General features: G+C 38.1%; 1 protein-coding gene across 2 annotated transcripts; it reads right to left on the bottom strand.

The window, feature by feature from the left end:
• Nucleotides 1-9751: 9751 nt before the first annotated feature.
• CLDND1 (claudin domain containing 1) lies at nucleotides 9752-19003 on the bottom strand. 2 transcript variants are annotated; one of them, XM_004465943.4, is made up of 6 exons: nucleotides 18751-19003; nucleotides 17540-17590; nucleotides 17000-17300; nucleotides 14719-14829; nucleotides 13148-13285; nucleotides 9752-12968 (listed from the first exon to the last, which is right to left on the bottom strand). In XM_004465943.4, the coding sequence occupies exons 1-6, from the start codon at nucleotides 18973-18975 to the stop codon at nucleotides 12748-12750; spliced, it is 1047 nt and encodes a 348-aa protein (XP_004466000.2). In that variant the 5' UTR covers nucleotides 18976-19003; the 3' UTR covers nucleotides 9752-12747. The 2 variants fall into 2 exon arrangements, with proteins under 2 accessions (XP_004466000.2, XP_004465996.2); XM_004465939.4 differs by lacking the exon at nucleotides 17540-17590.
• Nucleotides 19004-19558: the final 555 nt, after the last annotated feature.

The raw sequence follows: 19558 nt of genomic DNA, 5'->3' as shown, positions 1-19558 counted from the left end.
GAACTGTATAGTTCAGTAATGTGGTTAAAAAAGGAAACTTTAGTATGCATATATTACTAGAATAATAATTAAAAAATGAGCATGGGACTGTACAACACAATGAACCCTATTGTAGATGATAGAATATAGTTAATGGTACAGGTATAAGAAAGTTAATTCATGAATTAAAACAAATGCACAATACTGTATTAGTAGCCAAAAGGGGTGCTGATGCAAAATACAAGAGATCTGTTGGCTTTTTATAAAGGGCATTTAATTGGGGTAGAAGTTTACAGTTACCAGGCCATGAGGAATAAGTTGCTTCCCTCACCAAAGTCTGTTGCCACGTGTTGGAGAAAGATGACTGCCAACATCTGCCAAGAGTTCAGGCTTCCCGTGTTCCTCTCTTCCTGGGGCTTCGTTCTCTCACAGTTCAGCTGTCCTGCTCTCTTTACAAGGCCAGCTGTAGACTATCAGGAGTCTCTCTCCCCCAGGCTCAATTCTCTCTGGGCTCAGCTGCTATGTCCCTCTGCGTGCTTACTTTCCGTGCTCCAGTTCAAAACTCCAACTAACTCTTTGCCATGTCATTTTCTCTGTGCCTCCCTGCCCACCAAGGAGGCAGGGACTTAGCATTCTGACATGACCCAATGAAAGTCCTAATCAAAATTTAATCACACCCGAGGTAAAGAGCAGTTTACAAACATAATCCAATATTTCTTTTTTCAAATTCCTCAATAATATCAAACTGCTACAGATGCTAATATATGGTGACAATAATAGGATGGTATATGGGAAAGGATATACCTAATGTCAATAATGGATGATGGGTAGAACTATTTTTATAATCTTTCATCAATTTTAACAAAGGTAACTACTTTTTAAAAAATAGTGTAGTTAGTTTTAAAAGTGCTATCATCAATAATAACAAATGTTCCACACCAATACAAAGTATTGGTAGTGGGGTGGTACATAGGGATTCTACATTTCATGCATGATTGTTTTGTAAACTTGCAATTTCTTTAATAAAAAAAGTAATAATAATTGTACAACTCTGTACCTATATTTGAAAAATGAGGGTTGTGTGTTACCAGACTTAAAAGAATAGTCTATAGAGGACAAAAAGTTTTAACTAAATATAACTGTATATACCCATATATCTATTTATATAGATATTCTACACATATTTATTTAGTCATACCTCATTCAATAAATAAATACTTATTGAGTATTGATTATATACTAGTACACTGTGGTAAGCACTGTGCACTGTGAGTAAAGGCAGACTAGATTTCTTCCTTCATGGACTTTACAGTTGTCCAGGAGAGAAGGAAGACTTTAATCAAAAATTATTATAACTTAAATGTTGAACAGGACTTAAGTGCAATTTCTATTATCTTAGTTTAGTTTCATCAGAATCTTCGCACAATTAAGTGCCAAATCCTGCACAGGATTGGCAAAGAGAGTGGTCTAAAAATGGATTTTATAGACTTTTAGCTCATTGCTTCCTTCAAGGATCTATAAGTGTTATGAGGATTAATCAGAATTTGGAAAATCAGGAGGGAGACATTCCTTGAAGAGAGATGTTGAAGACTTGTGGACTTTTCCCTCCCCCTCACTCTGCTAAGCCAATTGAGAGGTGCTTCACTCAGAGATTATGACATGTTCCCTGGAATTGGGAAAATCTATGGACGAATATCTAATTCTCCCTGGAAAGACAGAAGGGTCTTGGCTAGATGGACCTGAGGCAGCAGAGCAGGTTGAATTAGGAGATCTGCATTGCAATCCCCCAGACACTCATTAACTTTTCTATTCACATTCCACACTGAAGGAGCTTGCCTAGTAAGCTCTTAAATGATCTGAAGTCAAGGTGACTCCAACAGAGAGGACCTAACCTGCCAGGAGCCCAGAAACTGAGAGGAGAGCGATAGACAGGCAGATGAAGGAGAGACATTGATTTCATTTGTTGAAAAGAATTGCAGTCTTTAGACTAGAGGGATGGTCTCTGAGAAACTCCCAAAACTGGTCCTTAAAAGTAAAGGAGTTAGCAATTGTGCATTGGTCTGACTTGGTGCCATGGTCAGATGACAGTTGTACCGGCCACATAAGACTGTTCATTTTGACACTTCAGGTCTCAGAACCAATTGTTATCAGTGTAGGTGGAAGTGACTGAGGACAGAGAGAAGCTGAACAATTCTTCCACACTGCTTGATTTTCAGGAAGAGGAGGACCTAAGCTAAAGAAGGATGAGTTTTTACTCTGAATAGCATTAGTTTTTATATTTCACTGAATGGACTAGAGTTATGTGATTATCAGACTGGACTTGTGCTCCCAAAAAGGAACTATTTTATTAATAAGTGACCCAAAATTCTACCTTAAATTTTATTAAGATTGATGGAGTTTAAAAGGAGTGTTGAGAAAGAATAGCTTCCAAAATTGTATAGCAACTACCTCATTCAAGAAGCTGGTACACGTGTTAGGAACAAGAATTTTGTAGTGGTGTGAAAATATTTTTAAAAAAGGAAGACTAAGTCAAGATAAGTGACCAGGGAAGGATTCTCTGAGGAAATAAATATTAAGCTTTGATCTGAGCAATACATAGGAGTTAGTGAGGTAAAAGGAAGTGGTAGGGCCAGCAGTCGGGAAAAACCATTCAGGAAAAAACCTGTGGTAGAAAAGAGCATTGTTCTAGATACTCTGACTGCATAACAGCTTCCAAATGTAGTGACAAAAGCAACCATTTATTACCTCACAATTCTGTGGGTTGATTGGGCTCTACTATGTGGTTCTTGCTTGGAAACTCACAGGACTGGATATCCAAGAAACATCACACTTACAGGGCTGGAAGTTGAGATTGGCTGTCAGCTGGGAGATTAACTCGGAATTTCAACTGTAGGAACTACATACAGTCTTAACTATGTAGCCTAGGCATCTCACAATATGGAAACTGGGTTTGAGAGGGAACATCACACTAATGAACATTACAAGACCCATCTGAAGCCAAGTGGCCTTATATCACCACATAGTATCACTACAGTCAAACTTTGTTGGCCAAGGTATCACTAGCCAGCCCATATCCAGAGTGAACATATATAGCCTATATCCAAAGTAGAACCTACCTCTCAATGGAAGGATGATCAAAGAATTTTTAGACCATGGTCTTAAATTGCTATAGGCATGGCCCACTGGAAAAACTAAAGAGAAGGTTATTGTGTCTAAAGTATAGAAATTGTGGGGAAGAGTATAAGATTCTGATGATGATATGATCCTCTAAAAAATCCTGAAAAATCAAAAACAAAAGCTACTAGAACTAATAGACAAGTTCAGCAAAGTGGCAGGGTACAAGATTAATATGCAAAAATCAACCTGTTCCTGTATACTACCTATGGGCAATCTGAGGAGCAAATCAGAAAAAAAATTCCATTTTTAAAAGCAACTTTAAAAATTAAATATTTAAGAATGAACTTAACCATGGACATAAAGGAACTGTATTCAGAAAACTACAAAACATTGCTAAAAGGAACTGAAGGACTTAAATGAAAGGACATTCCGTGTTCATGGATTGGAATGCTAAATACCATTAAGATGTCATTTCTACCCAAACTGATTTACAGATTCAATGCAGTCCCAATAAATAGTGCAACAACCTTTGTTGCAGATATGGGAAATCCAATCATCAAATTTATTTGTAAAGGTAAGGGGTACTGAATAGCCAAAAATATCTTTAAAAAGAACAAAGCTGGAAGACTCTAACTTTCTGACGTTAAAGCATATTACTTAGCCACATTGGTAAAAACAGAATGGCACTGGCATAAAGACAGACATATTGATCTGCAGAACTGAATCGAGACTCAGAGATAGACCCTCACATCTAGTTGAGTGATTTTTGACAAGGCTGTCAAGTCTTCCCAGCTGGGCTGGAATAGTGTATTAAACAAATGGTGCTGTGAGAACTGGACAGACATATCCAAAAGAAAAAGGACACTAATTTCACACCTTATGCAAAACTTAAGTCAAAATGAATGAAGGACCTACATGTAAAAGCAACAACCATATAACTCCTAGAAGAAAATGTAGGAAAACATCTTCAAGATCTTGTGGTAGGTAGTAGTTTCTTAAACTTTACACTCAAAGCATGAGCAAAAAAAAAAAAAAAGGATAAATGGAACTGCCTCAAAATTAAACATTTTTGCATCAAAAAGGACTTGTCAAAAGGGTGAAAAGGCAGCCAACTCAATGGTAAAAAATATTTGGCAATCACATATTCCATAAGAGTTTATTATCCATGATATAAAAAGAGATCATATAACTCAACAATAAAAAGACAAACATCCAATTAAAAAATCGTCAAATAGGAAGTGGCTGTGGTTCAGTCAGTTGGGCCCCCATATTACCAGATGGGCAGCCATGAGTTCACATCCTGGGGTCTCCTTGTGAAAGCAGGCTCACCCACACACCGTGGAGAGCTGCTAGCCCAGGTGCCGCAGAGTGCAGCCTGGCCCGCATGCACCGCAGTGCTGCCCAGCCTGCAAGCGCCACAGAGAGCCAATTCAGCAAGGTGGTGCAACAAAAAGGGAGACAAGCAAAAACACAGAACAGCGTGCAGCAAATGGACACAGAGAGAAGACAGCAAGCACACCACAAGGGGGTGGAATAAATAAAAAAATAAATACAGACATAGAAGGACACAGTGAATGGACACAGAGACCAGACAGTATGCAAAAAGCCACAAGAGGGGGGATAAAAAACAAATTGTCAAAAGCCTTGAAAAGACGTATGTCCAAAAAGGAAGTACAAATGGTGAAGAAACACATGAAAAAATGTTCAACATCACTAGTAATTAGGGAAATGCTGATCAAACTACAATGAGGTATTTCTCACCTATTAGACTGACCACTATTAAAAAGTCAGAAAATTGTAAATGTTGGAAAGGAAGTGGAGAGATAGGAATGCTTATTCATTGTTGGTTGGAATGGAGAATGGTACAGCCACTGTGGAGGACTGTTTGACAGTTCCTAAGGCAGTTGAATATAGACTTGCCATGTGACCTGACAATATCATTGCTAGGTATATACCCAGAAGAAATGAGAGCAGTGACATGAATAGACATCTGCACACCAATGTTCATAGCAGTGTTATTCATGGTTGTCAAAATTTGGAAACCCAGGTGTCCATCAGCTGATAAATGGATGAATTGTGGTGTATGCACACCATGGAATATTATTCATTGTATGAAGAAATGAAGTCATGAAGCATATGACAACATGGATGTACCTGGAGGACATTATGTTGAGTGAAGCAAACCAGATACAAAAGGGCAAATACTGTATGATTGCACTATTATAAACTATATTATATAAACTCATGGAATTAATAAATATAGATAACCAGAAAATAGAATAGGGTATAGAATGGAAAGCTGAGGGTTAATCTGTGCGGAACTGGTTAAAAGGTTGTTTCTAAATCTTTGAAAATGAATGAAAATGGTGAAAGCACATCATGGTGTTTGTGACAAGCAGAGCTGTCATATGAGTATGCCAGGAGTTGAAACAGAAAGTTTAAAGATATGTATATCACCAGAAGGAAAGCTAAAAAATGTAGCACGGGACATAACATAGTGAAACCTCATGTAAAATATGAATATGGGTGCTACTGCATATATGACTGCTTTACAAAATATAATTACAAGTATATCTACTTGACAGAAAGAAACAGAATAGCAGATATATACAGAAGAGGAAGCATAGAGTGACAGGTGATGAGTTTTGTTTTGTTGCTTGATTGATTTTTGTATTTTATTATTTTTACTGGGATAATGAAAATGCTCTAAAAATGATCGAAGTAATGAATATACAACTATGTGATTTTATACCAAATACCACTGATTGTACACTTTGGATATATTTATGTTTCATTACTATGTATCAGTAAAATTTATTTGTTAAAAAAATTTGTAACTGATTGGATGTAGAGGGCAAGAGTGAAAGAGGAATAGAAGATAATTTCAAGAAGTTATAAGACTTCTGATATAAGTTTAAATTTATACATATCAAGTGTTAGGTATGAAAATATTGAAACAAATATGTCTTGAAGGAATTTGGGCCAAGAGTTTGAGGAAGCAGGGCTGGACATTTAAAATGATCTGCAGATTAATAATACCTACCATTCTTTGAAAGTTTAACTTGTTCCAGACACTACGCTATGCGCTTTACATATCTTATTTAAACCTCAAACAACCCTTTGAAAAGGCATTATTATCCTACTGATAACCTAAAGAAGTAACTTGCCCAAAGTTTCTCGCCCAGTAAAAGGAAGAGCTGGGATTAAAAGCAATGTCTGAATCCAAAATAGATCCATCAATGTCATGAATTAGAGAGTAGCTCTGCTTATTTACTCAGATTAGTGCCCTGTATATAGGAGAGACTAAATACTTCCCTTTGCTTTTCTCTCCTTCAGTTATCTCCTTATTTCAAAGAGAGGGAGAAATGGCACTCATTGGTGTGATGTTTGGATTGTTAGTGTCTTAGTTTGCTAGGCTGCTATGATAGATACCACACAATGGGTTGGCTTAACATGAATCTACTGTCTCAGCGCTTCAAAGGCTACAAGTCTTGTTTCCTCCTAGGGTCAGAAGCATTCTGGCTGGCTGACCATTCTGTTTCCTTGGCTTTCCCATCACAAGGTAATGTCCTCTCCTTTCTCTTCCATGTTCCATTGACTTCCTACTTCAACTCTTCCAAGTGGCTTTTTCTTCATAAAGCCGCCAGTGATAGGGTTAAAATCCAACTTTATTTAAATGGGCTTCACCTTAACAAAAAACATCTTCAAAATGTCCTATTTTCAGAGAGCTCACACCCACAGGAATGGATTAGGATTAAGAACATGTTTTCTGTTGTACATAATTCAATCTACCACAGTTGGGATGATAAAATTTAGTTCTGCTGCCTCTAAATAAATTCTGAAAAAAGGTTTTAGCCCCAAGCATTTGACCTCTCCCTAGAATATATTTAGATAATCTCATATCTTTTCATATCTTTGAATTTTCACTAAGGTTCAGGGCAACAAGTAAAGTACCACTCAGCATTTTGTTACCTGCTTATGGGTGAACATATTGAGTGGTCCCTGCAATACAGTGTTAGCCTCAGCACTTAAATGAGTCATCTAAACCTAATGGACGCATGATAAATTGTAGTTGATTTCAGGAACCTGTGAACAAACCATGAGAATTCCACTTCCTCCCTTTTCCTCTACACATCTGGGTACAATTTTAAATGAGATACAGAATATTGATGCAGCTAATTTTGGTTCATCAATCAATGTTTAGCACAATCACTGAAAGGCAAAAGCACTGCATTAGGCCAGTCCTGTTTGAGAAAAAGGATAAAAACACTTTAGAAAGCAAAAATTCTTTCTTCCAACGTGAGACACAAATTTGGCTAAAAACCCCACATAATAAAGCTATCTGCTTTGAAATGACTCTTAACTGGAAAATTAAAACTTTCCCTAATAATGTAATACCAGACCCAGCTCTTATTCCCACTTAAGTGCAGCTATAAGGCAAGTCACAACAATGTCCTAATCTTGTGCGTACTAGAGCTTGAAACACAGGCCAGGCAAAGGCCTCCTCCTTCCCATGTGCTGCATTGGCCTCCAAATAATTCTAACATTTATTGAGCTCTTAAAATGTCTCACGATCTGTTTTAAGCACTTTATATGCAATACCTTATTTAACCCTCCCAAAGTAGGCACTATTTTATCCTCATTTTATGTGTCATGCTGTTCCATGTCAACTTTACAAGCATTTCTAGCTTGTGTGGAGGTTAATATCAGCTACTCCCTCACACCTTTCTTCCCAGGTTGTAACCAAGAGAGTGAATACAATGAACTGGTAAGAAGATAGGGATCAAAGCATCCACTTTCTGGAAGCCTAATCACTCCAAATTATCGTCTCTGGGTGTACTAGAAAGCACGAGAAGTGGCTTCTAGAAGGCAGGCACTTAGCCAGATCACTAGATCTGTTCACTCTGAAGAACAAGTATGAAGGAGAGCCCACTCTATCTTTCACAGTCTATGTGGGAGAGAAAGAATGCCATCCCTTGCTTTAGAAAAGTGGTTTACAAACATAGTTGCACACTAGGATCAGACACCAGTTTAACAAAAATCCCATGAACCTGGCTACACCCCAGACCAACCAAATCAGAATCTCTGGGTATGAAAGCCAGGCATAAGTATTTTTTAAAGTTCTCCAGACAATTCCACCGTGCATCCAGGGATGAGGACCACCACTGAGAGCCTGGTAACCCCATACCATCTTTATGCAGCCAGTAATTAGCATTTTTTGAGTGGCTACTTTGTGCTGAGCAATTTACATAATGCTTATCACAACTCCATGAGGTAGGTAAAATCATCACAGAATCCCTCAGATGAGAAAGGTGGGGCTTGAAAAGGCTAAGTGAGAGAACGGGGATTACAACAGTATTGTCTCCAGAGTTGGGTACTTAACCACTATACACTTGTTTTCTCTGTGGATGTGAGGATCCCAGCAATCTCCCCAATCACATAATACCTTCCTCCTTTTGTAGGAAAGAGCAAACACGGGTTGGAGAAACTGGAGTAGTTCATTCCAATATTCCTTGCTTAAGAAGTACCTTCTGTGGAAGTTAAAGAAATCCCTTTAGTGGAAGTTGAGGAAGAATTAAGGTTCCCAACTTACTTTTGTAGATTTGGAAAACGTAAAGAGTAATAAATCAACAATCAGAGACGGTTAATATTGTTAAGCAGGTGAAGTCAGATAGCAAATTTTTTATAGAATCAAAGAAAAATGAATAGCACAGAGAAGCGACTGTGGCTCAAACAGTTGGGCTCCCGTCTACCATATGGGAGGCCTTGGGTATGGAGGCCCTGGGTCCGTGTCCCGGGGCCTCCTTGTGAAGGAAGCTCACCTGCAAGCACAGTGGAGTGCCAACTCAGCAAGGTGACACACACAAAAAAAGAGAGACAAAGCAAAAACACTGAAGAGCGAGCAGCGAATGGACACAGAGATTAGACAACAAGCAAGCTGCAAGGGGGTAAGGAGATTAAAAAAATAAATAGACACAGAAGAATGCACAGCAAATGGACACAGAGGGCAGACAGCAAGCTAAAAAAGCTGCCAAGGGGGGAGGGGGAAAACCTACCAAAAAAAAAAATAGCAGCACAAGACTATCTAGAGGTTAAGGATTGTGATGGAAGGTGCCATGGGAGATTATGGGAGCAAGAGAGTCACAATGCTTGCCAACACATGTATGACAATCCAAGCTGAGTAGAAAAGAGTGGGCTAGAAGACTGGGAGAGATTGGAAGGCTGCAGGAGTGGTGAGGTAAAGTTCACATCTTGGGACACTACCCATTTAGCCAGCAGATGGCTGGTGATGCACTCAGTAACTCAGATGTTAAGAAGGTATAGAACAAAAATAGAACAGTAATATAAATTGGTCAAAAGTAATGTAATTTGGGTCTTGCTTTATACACGTTTGCTAAAGGTGTATATATGTTTATATTTCAAATACTGATTAATTTTAATGTAGCACTGAAGAAATTTAAATGACTTTTATGATAATTTCATCCACAGAGCAAATAATCATTCTAATTTAGTCTTTTTGCAATGAAGGGTTTCACATTTTGAATTTGCATGGCATGGCATATATCTATAATTTGATCCTAGGAAAACATGTCTCATTGCAATAGTGTTGGAATACCTAATGAGCAATAAAAAAATATTAAGTCATACACACAGATATACTTCCTTGTTTAATTCCTCTTTTCAAGGTATGAATCATTATGCCCTTATGAGAAAAGTGCTGGAAGGAGGACAAAAGATTCCACGAACTGTGCCAGGACAGGGCTGCAGGAAGTTTGTAAGCTGACAATTTGCATCTCCAAAGTTGCACCATTAGCAGCTCCTTGAGGTGCTAGGAAACTTCAAGAAGCACTGGAACAAGCAAAATCAAGTTAATTCAGCAGGCTGCTTTCATTTTCGGTGAAAGTATACGTGAAGATTTAGTTTTAAAATACTCAAAATCACATATACTTTATAATCAATTGAACATGACTAGATCTTTATTATGAGACTTGTGCTATTCTCCAATTGGTGATGTTTCTGGAATGAAAAACAAACTTTAAATTGATTTGTTGTGGTAGTGATCTCATTCTTACTCATGTTAACTATAACAGTTCACCTATACATGACATCATCTCTATCCCCCCTCCCCCACCAATACTTACTATTAGATCATCAAATTCATGAGAGGCTAGTGCACTATGATATAGATGGTAGGCATTTGGTATTTACTGAACACATAAATTCTAGAATTTTTCTACCTTTTTATTGTATCATTTCTTGGTGTTTTTATGGCTATTTCTAAGAAATTCCGAAAATGAGCCTTTTGTTAAAAAGGATACAGAAGATATTTATCCTCATCATTTAATAAGATTAAGAACCATGAAATTGAGATTTCAAAATCTGTTTCTTAAGTTGCCATAAAAACAAATGTTCTAAAGAACATGATTCTTTACTTTGGAGAGTAATCTTTTCAAAGATTAGGATTTACATGGCTGATTTTAAGTATAAGGTTGATCAAAAATGGCTGACTGTCAGCAATTTCATATGATTTAATCTGATTAGAATCATGAAAGAGCTGAAAAACTAATTTTCACACCAAATGAAACAATACAATCCTATATATATATATTACAAAGAAAACAGTGTTTGTAGGAGAGGACCACCTCAGCTACTTTGCCATGTGCTTAAAACACTAACTACAATACATATTCAGCACTAGAGCTTATGATATTGGGCTCCATATTTAATGACTCTAATGGTAGGGCTGTAACTGAAAAGTCCAATTCTGACTGAGTTTTTACATTACACAGGAAAGACTAATGTTACAAGGATAGTCACTGATAGCTGTGGGGTAACAAGAGGCAGCGTTTTTTTTAATTAAACAAAAAACCTTTCCAATGCAAAAATGTCTTTTGTGCTGGCCAACCATTTTCATGTCCCATTTCTAAAAGTGTTTTAGGTTTGTTCACTTACCTTTTTTGCTGTATACCTTTCACAGAAGGTGCTGAAGGGCAATGAAACTTCAAGGTAGGAAGAGACAGAAACCTGAGGAATCAGCCATTTCACAGGCAATATCCAGCTGAAGATTAATGCTTTGTTTTAAGCAAGTCAGAAGCTGCCTTGATTATTTCTCTAACACAAACATCCACACCATTTCAATGACTTTGTGGAAAAGTAGCCATTAAGAATTAAGGAGAGATCACCAAACTAGCTTGAAAACATGTTTTAAAATTCTGAGGCATAAAAGATAGAGACTTATTTTTTAATGGGGGGGTTCCATATTTTCTGGAAGATATAAAAGACACATAAATATGGGTCATAAATATAGGCCTACAGAGCACCAATGAGTTTTCCATAGAAAACTTCATTCTGAATCTTATACCTTGTTCTAACGTGTTGTCATTTAAATCAACTCACTCTACACAACTCTTTGGGTCTCTTCTCACTTTTTATTTTTTAAAAAAGACAGATTGAGGATATGGTAAGAAATTACTAAATTACATTTTTTAAAAAAATCTGCCAAGTGCTACAGTAACAGAATAAATAAATAAGATTTTTAAAAGTTCAATGTTTATAGACATATTTATAAAAAATGACTGAATTAGAAGACACTAAATAATGCTGACACACACCAAGAAGGATTTAGGCAAGGAAAGGCACATCATTTCACCACAAGAAATAAAGACCACATTTGGAGGTTAACAGCCAGCCAAAACTTTAGATCTTGTGGTTGTTTTCCAGGATCTGGAGGGATATTATGGTGTAATCTTCTTACGGTACTCAGCTAGAATAAATACATAGGAATTGGGGAATTTTATTCTGTGACCCCAACTATAACATTAAAAACAAAGCACTACTTTAATAAGCCTGGTGTGTAAAGAAGGGAGGAGCAAAATTCCAAAACAATTTGGCAGTACTAAAGATTCTACTGACATATTAAGGTGCGTTTAAAAAAAAACCATTTTTAATAAAAATAGAAGACTAACCCTTTTTCTCTAGCCAAACTGGAATTCTTAAATTTACAAAGTTAAAACTTCAAGTAAATACTCTATTTTTCACTTCCTCTCTTGTAGACAGACCCAGTATAAATATAAACAGCTGCCATATTTTACCTCAGATGAAGCTGTATGACAATGTTTAGGGAAAAGCCCCTTAGATAAGTCCCCTTATTTTATATAGCTTGAAGGTTTGAAAATAGCACTAATACCTATGGCTGGCTGGCTGTCTATAGCAAGTGAACATGAAGTTATGACAATGATAAAAGAGTCTCCAAAGAAACACAAGAGTTTCTAGTTGAACAGATACAGTTACTTTACTTTTACTGACAAGCCTAACAGACAGCAGAGCTTGCTTCAGGTCAGTTTCCCACCATAAATTTTCTTTCCACAAATTTGTGCCAAATCTCCACCCATTTCTCTCTTTCTGAACTCTGAAAAATATAGATTGGTTTGTTTGAAAGATGGAATCCCTCAGAGTCAGATTCGACTATATAAATTTTAGTGGTATTTGGAAAAAAAAAAAAGCTGTGTGTGTATAAACATACTTGTATATATAAATAAAATGGATTTCCAGAATAAAATGGTATATCCAGGAAAAAAAAAACTAAAAGAGGCAAGGGAAAACATTTTTAAAATAATAAAAATGTTAAATGTAAAGGAGGCCACTTCCCACTCATGCCACACGATATGCCTTCATTAAGGTATACTCTTTCCGGTTGGTGTGAGCAGCCCAGATGAAGAGAGCAGAAGCCATGAACTGTAAGGGAGCTGAGACGCAAGCCAGGCAAAAGGACCATCCAAATTCACCGGAAACATTCTCAGGCAGCTCTAGTTTCTGGTGGAGTAGTTCAATTCCAGCAACATAACAACTTACTGAGCCCAGTGTACACAGACCTGGGAGGGGGGGGGGTAGTTTAGAAAACAAAAAACATGGCTAGGTAAGAGCACAGTAAAAACTTTTCCAAGCAACCTGATAGGGCAGTAATATGTGATATTTAAGAATCACAACTCTTTGGAACCTAAAAAAAAAAATCAGGAAGAAATTAAAATATAAGTATGATTATAAGACCCACCTGCAAGGAGATGAAGAATGCCTGTGGCAATGGTGGGATATAAGCTTCGGCAAATACAAGCACAAAGTCCAATCAAAGCCCCAAAGCACATCAAACCTAGACTAACAAAAGGCAAAAGGAATTGGCAACGCCAAAGATCTGATATTAAAGAGAAAGAGAGAGAGAGGGGGAGAGAGAGAGAGAGAAGAAATATTATCATGATATCAGTATTCCCACAATGGCAATTTCTTTCATATTCTCAGATCTTTTCTCAAAAGGTGAGAAAGTATTTTAATTCTGAGGTTTTTTCCTAAAGTACATTGTTTACAAGGATGCTAACTTTGTCCTAATGAAAGTAAAAAGGACACCAAGAGCAAACAATTACTATATGTGCCAGGCACTGTTCTGTGCATGTTTTATGAAGTAGCTATTATTATTTTATCCATTTTATAATTGAGGAAACTGAGGAAAGAAGGCTAAATAACTATAACATAAGATTTTGAAACAAGAGAATCTGGTTTTACACACAAACAATATCTAAGCCCTTAAAGGATCTTGAGGAAGGAATAACAAATAAATGGATGGTAATTATAAATCATCTGCTAGCAGGGCTATAGGGGAAAAAAAAAAAGGAGCACAGGATCCCATATATACCAAGCAATAAATGCAGTTGTAGTTATCGTAAATCCCCTCAACAACCTAGGGAGAAAGCTGATGACCTTACAAAGTTTCCCATTCCATTTTTAGATCATTCTAATTATTAATAACGTCTTAATATTTACTCTAAACTACATTCTACTTTTTGAGGCTGGTTTTACTTCCTAAAACTATGTAAGTTATTTTTTTTCCCCTAACGTCCTTCAAATTTTTACTGTTAGCAATAAACTTCTTATACACTCTGATTGTAAAACTGAATGGCTCTCATGAATAACTCCCATGACAAGTTATTCTTTTGGACAAGTTCCAAAGGTCTTTATAGCCCTAAAAACTGGGGCTCAAATCTGAACACAGTATTTAATGGGTAGCCTGAACATTAAATAGACTGCTTCCAATAAATACTTGTTTCTGACATCTATGCTTTTGTCGCTACTAAGACAGGATCAACTCTTTTGACAGGCCCAGAATTCAGGTGACTCAAATAAAGCTTTTTTCACATATCCCCATCTGAACTTAGGTAGCAAAACTGTTTAATTCCAAAAGAGGAACTTATTATTCATCCTTATAAATTGCCTCTTAATAAAATGGGTCCAACAAGAAAATCTTTTGGTAGGTATGGACTCTGTCATCCAATGTATTAGCTGCCCCCCTTGATTTCCTATTGTTTGCAATTGATAAGTATCTATCTATATTCTCAAAAATGCTATAGACAGGGACAGAGTTTGTTGGGATACAGCTACAGATCATATTTCACCTTGGCAAGATCTACTAACTCATCTTGTTCCAAAACCAGTGTTAAACAAAAGGCAAATAAAAGAATGAGAGAAAAGATATGTAAAGAAGACTACCAAGAAGGGGATGGGGGACTGAAATAAACACGGACTTTGATCTTTCTTTTTTCCCCTCATTTGTCCTGCTGAGATTAAAGTACTCACAGGTCCTAGGGAGATCAATCCCACTATTGTGGTTCCCAGGATCAACAAATTTCTCCATGAACTGTTCATTCAGTGTGAAAGCAGCACATTCTGTTACCACATCAAATGACTCTGGAATAAGAACAATGATTGTTTGTTCATTTAAACATTTAACAATAATCTCTTTTAGTAAGTATTCTCTGAAGTAAAAAGTGATATAGAAAAACATTCCCAGATGAGTCAGCAAACAATCTCTCTGGCCCTGAGTGACACAGAGGATGCATCAATGTCCAATGAATGCTACCTGTTCTCAGTGGCAGACTTAAGACACTTAGGCAAAGAAGGAAAAAAAAAAAAAAATAGGAGCAGAAAAAAAGAATGAGAAAATAGATATGGAAGGAAGACTACCAAGAATGGGATAGGGGACAAAGAATGAAATAAGCCTTCAATCTCCCCCACCCTCCCCACCCAAGCCAATTCCACAGGCAATTCTAACCTTCTAATTCCTCAGGCCAGAAACATTAGAGTCATTCTGCCTATAGGCATATGCTTCATCAGGGAATCCTAGAGGTTCTATCTTCAAAATATATCCAGAATCCAGCCAGTACTCAGTGCTACTGCCCTAATCTGAGTCACAATCTTCTCTCATCTGAATTACTGCAATAGCCTCCAAACTAGTCTCTCCACTGTGTCCACCCTGGCCTGTTGCCTGTCTATTCTTAACACATTAGCCAGAGTGATCATGTTGCTCCTCTGCTCAAAACTCTCCAATGACTCTGCATCTCACTCAGGATAAAAGCCAATGTCCTTACTAAGACCTACAAAGTCCTACATGATTTGCCTTACTCTCATCCCCAAGTCCATCTGACAATATAGTCCTCTCTCCCTCTCTCTCTCTCACTTTATCCCTCTCCCCCTCCCCCTCTCCCCCTCATTCCCCCTCTATCTCTCTCTCTCTCTTTCCCCCTATATTCCAGTTCAGTGGCTTCCCTGCTTCCCTGCTTCCCTATAGGGACTCTGCGGTATCTCTTCCCTCCCTTGACCTATACTAAGACTTTACTCAAATGGCATCTTCTCAAGGAGGCCTATTCTGCCTATCCTATTTAAAAGTGTAACCCATGACCACCAAAATCCCCTTCCCCATGTATTTCTAAATCCCCTTTATTTTGCTCTACTTTTCCACAGTATGTATCATCTTCTAACAAATTACATACTTATTTATTCTATTTATTGCCTGACTATCCTTGCTAGAATACTAGCTCCCCAAGAGTAAGGATTTTGATTTGTTTTCTTTTCTGATATAATCCAAGCTCCTGGAAACATGGAGGCATACAATATTTGTTGAATGAATGAGTAAATGATTGGTAAGATTATAAAATCAAATGACTGGTAAGATTACAAAATGCCCAATGAATTTTGATCAACTTTCTTCCCTTTCTTTTCTAACTGCTTCCTTTTCTCTATATATAATCACAACTACGATTCTACTGATATATGGTAACTCAAGCCTGTTCTCTATGATTTGAGTACAGTGCTTTCCCACTAAGAAGACAGCAGAAGCAATCTAACAAAAATGAATTGTAAAATTGCTCCTTGCAAAGATCTTTAAAGTTTCCTTTGTAATAATTGTAAATTAACATTTTTAAATGAAAAATAAAAACACTTGCAAAATAAACCTGAGAATAACTTCTTAGATTTCTTTCTTACTTTTAGAGCACATATTTTATAACCTACAAATTCTATCTCAAAGTAAAACAGCCTCCAACATACAGATTTAAATGTTGAGCTGATTAACTTATAGCCTCTAAGATTTAGAGGGCAAATGATAGATATCTACTATAACATAGCTAACCAATGAAAGAACTATTAATTCATATTTGTTGGAATATCGATTTGTTAGAATGGAATAAAAGGATTATCAATTCATCTTTTTTTAGTTTGGGACAGTATAGTCCTTCCAGTTGCCAAGTTATTTAAAGTCTTCCAATAAAGCTACTTTTTTATTTTCTCATAACATGTGTGAGATTAATAAAAAGTATTTTAATGAGTGGGTAAATAAGTACAAAGATTTAAAATGGCTTTCCCAAGATAAGGATATTTACTCCAAGAAACACTAGTAAACACCATGGTAATTCATGAAAGCTGGGGAAGAAAGGTAGGAGGGAGAGGAGAGAGTCATAAGTTTTATTTCTTTGGTAACAAACAGAACCCACAAACCTGCCTATATATAATTGGGCAATCATCATATCACTTACTATCATTGAGTGGATAAAGGAGAAAGAAGTTAAAATAAGAGGAATACCTGTCTTTTTTTGTGGGTTTGCGTTTTGGGGTATGGATATACAACGTCTCCACAATCCCATTGTACCATTATATCGGAAAAGTGCATCATTATAAGTCTTTTCATCTGCCTCATCACTAAAGAAGTCTTCCCAGATACTTTTGTTCAAATCACTGGAATTTTCTTGAACTGGACTGCGATATTCATACCAGAAGTCTGTGCCAATTGAGGCTGCCATATAGATGGTAGAAATAAGGCTAAGTACACAAGCAATTACAAATGCTGTAGCAAAACGATTATCCATTCTGGCATTCAGACTGCTCTGTTTAAAAATTGGAGAAAAAAGAAAACAACAGTTAGATTTCTAGGACAAATAAATGAAGATTACTTTGAAAAGAATTATTTCAAAATCACCCTTTACCTTATTCCCCATCCCCTGGCTCTTAAAAGTAATGTATAGGCAAAGAAGATCGTTTTTTAAATAATGAAAGCAAGCATGTTCTTAATTAAGTTTAAAACAAAACGTATTATCATGAAAGTACTTATTGAATGCTCACATACCCAGGATGCTACGGAGACAGAGGTCTTGTTCTCTAGTCTATCACCTGCATACTAAAACAGACAACACTGAAATGGACATACACATTACAGATACAAACAATAGACATGCCCAGCGTCAGCAAAGTGCGAGGCATAAATTATGAACAGCAAATTGAATCTTCATAAAAGTTGCAGAGCATGAAACGTTCTGAATGTGGAAAAGGCTTAGGGAAAGGAAGCAGTGGAAACGGGATCCCCCGGTATCCTCGAAAGAAGGAAGCCCTCTAAAACAAGGTTAACAGTCAGGAACTATTTGGAAAACAAAGCTTAAGATGTTTCATAAGCCCGGAGGGAAAGGTTGTTCCAGGCTGACGGAATAAGAAAGAAAACATATAATAATGCTAGATATCAGTCTCTCCTAATCCTAATCCATTAACGCTAAATCAAGCTTCTTTACGCTGCCAAATTCTTCACTCCTGTTTAAATCTCCGCATTCCTTATTCTTCTGAACCTTCTCATCTGCAACCTTGCTATTGCCCTAAAGTGCAACATACTGTCACTAAACCTAAACTGATCCCTCTTCACTCAGAAAACTCTGCATTAGGCAAACTATGAACACTTCCAAGGCGTGGAGAAGGCTCAACGATAGTAGTAAATGGCCGCAGTTAAATGACTCAAGGCGGATCAGGCAGAGTCAAATACTGCAGCTACATACCGTGACCGCACAAAACACCTTACAAAGGCTCAGGAAAACAAGCTCGCAAACTGGGGATGCTGAGTTTGGAAGACGGGAAGTGACTCAGGGGAGATCAGTGCAATTACAGTAATTAACAATAACTCCACAAGTTGGGTCTGTTTTATTTTTAATCCTCTTTCATCCAGGTGCTCCCAAATGACCTTAATAGGTCCCCGAAAACTGGGAGAGGAGGCTCGCCCTGACCCCACGCCACGGAGACAGACGAGCACCTCGCGGCACAGGGTGGGGGACACGACTAGGCCAGGAGAGGCCGGCACTGGGCGGGGCATCCCTGCACAGCCCCGGATGAGGGGCCCCGGGTACCCGACCAGGCCCTCCCCAGACCGATCAGCTGAGGGACAACCCCTCGCCGCTGCCCAGCCGCTCAAAACCCGCCCAACCACGGCCGCGCAGAGGAAGGGGACCTCTCATCAAACCGCCGGGAACGTACACGGGCTACGCGACCCCCCCAGCGCCGCCCGTCCCACTCACTCACCGCCCATCCTTCTGCTCCGCCAGCTTCACCCTCTAGCTCAGACCACAGCACCCTACTTTCCCCGCGCCTCCTCTGACGCACTTCCCTGCAGAGCCCGCCCCCTCCATAACTCCCGCGCCTCCGCCTCCGCCTCCACCCCGGACCTGGCCTTGGCCCGGAGCCGAGGGGGCTTGTGGGAGTTGTAGGAGGAAAGGAGGGAAAGCTGCGGGGAGCTGCCGACGGCATTCCCGGCCCCGCGCGCGGCGCATTCTGGGAAATGTAGTTCAGCTTCGGAGGGCTAGTTAGTACTCTAAACGCAGATCTGCGCTGGTGGAATCTTACATTTTTTACCAAGAAGGAATGAGAGTCCAGAGAGTAAGGCGATGTCCTTGCGGTCATAGCTAGCCAGTTTTTTGACCTACATACCTCAGTCCTTTCAGTCCTGCTCATTCCTCATTAAACCACTCTACCTCTATGCAAATAGATGTGGTGGGATTACGCTGTTGAAATAACAACCGTTTTTTCCTCTCCCGCAGCCCCCTTCCCGATGGCGCAGATAGTACTTCTAGTTTTTGGCTTAAGTTTAGACTAAAAGGGAAGTTATTCTCAGACAATATTCATCTAAAATGTAATGACAGAATTTATCGTTATGGCTGCCTTCTCTTTATGGCAAGTGATACTAGTTTTCCATTTACTGTAATAACATTCTTTTTAAAATACGTTAAAGGAAAATATTAAGCTAATGATATTTTATAATATATAATACATAATAATACATCTGAAGCTACAAGATATATATGACTTGAGAAATGTGCATTTTAAAAATTGT

This window comes from Dasypus novemcinctus, chromosome 4, assembly GCF_030445035.2.
Source record: "Dasypus novemcinctus isolate mDasNov1 chromosome 4, mDasNov1.1.hap2, whole genome shotgun sequence".
Classification (NCBI taxonomy): domain Eukaryota; kingdom Metazoa; phylum Chordata; class Mammalia; order Cingulata; family Dasypodidae; genus Dasypus; species Dasypus novemcinctus.
Note: the sequence above shows the minus strand (reverse complement) of the source record. Positions and strands in the feature narration are given on the sequence as shown.

What these genes read in the sequence shown, in the direction of transcription:
- CLDND1 (XM_004465943.4), bottom strand. Translation starts at nt 18,975, where the DNA reads ATGCCGTCGGCAGCTCCCCGCAGCTTTCCCTCCTTTCCTCCTACAACT. An exon ending in AAACCCACAAAAAAAGACAG is followed by an intron (nt 14,830 to 16,999) that starts GTATTCCTCTTA and finishes TTCTTATTCCAG; the next exon opens with AGTCATTTGATGTGGTAACA. An exon ending in GATTGATCTCCCTAGGACCT is followed by an intron (nt 13,286 to 14,718) that starts GTGAGTACTTTA and finishes CTTTAATATCAG; the next exon opens with ATCTTTGGCGTTGCCAATTC.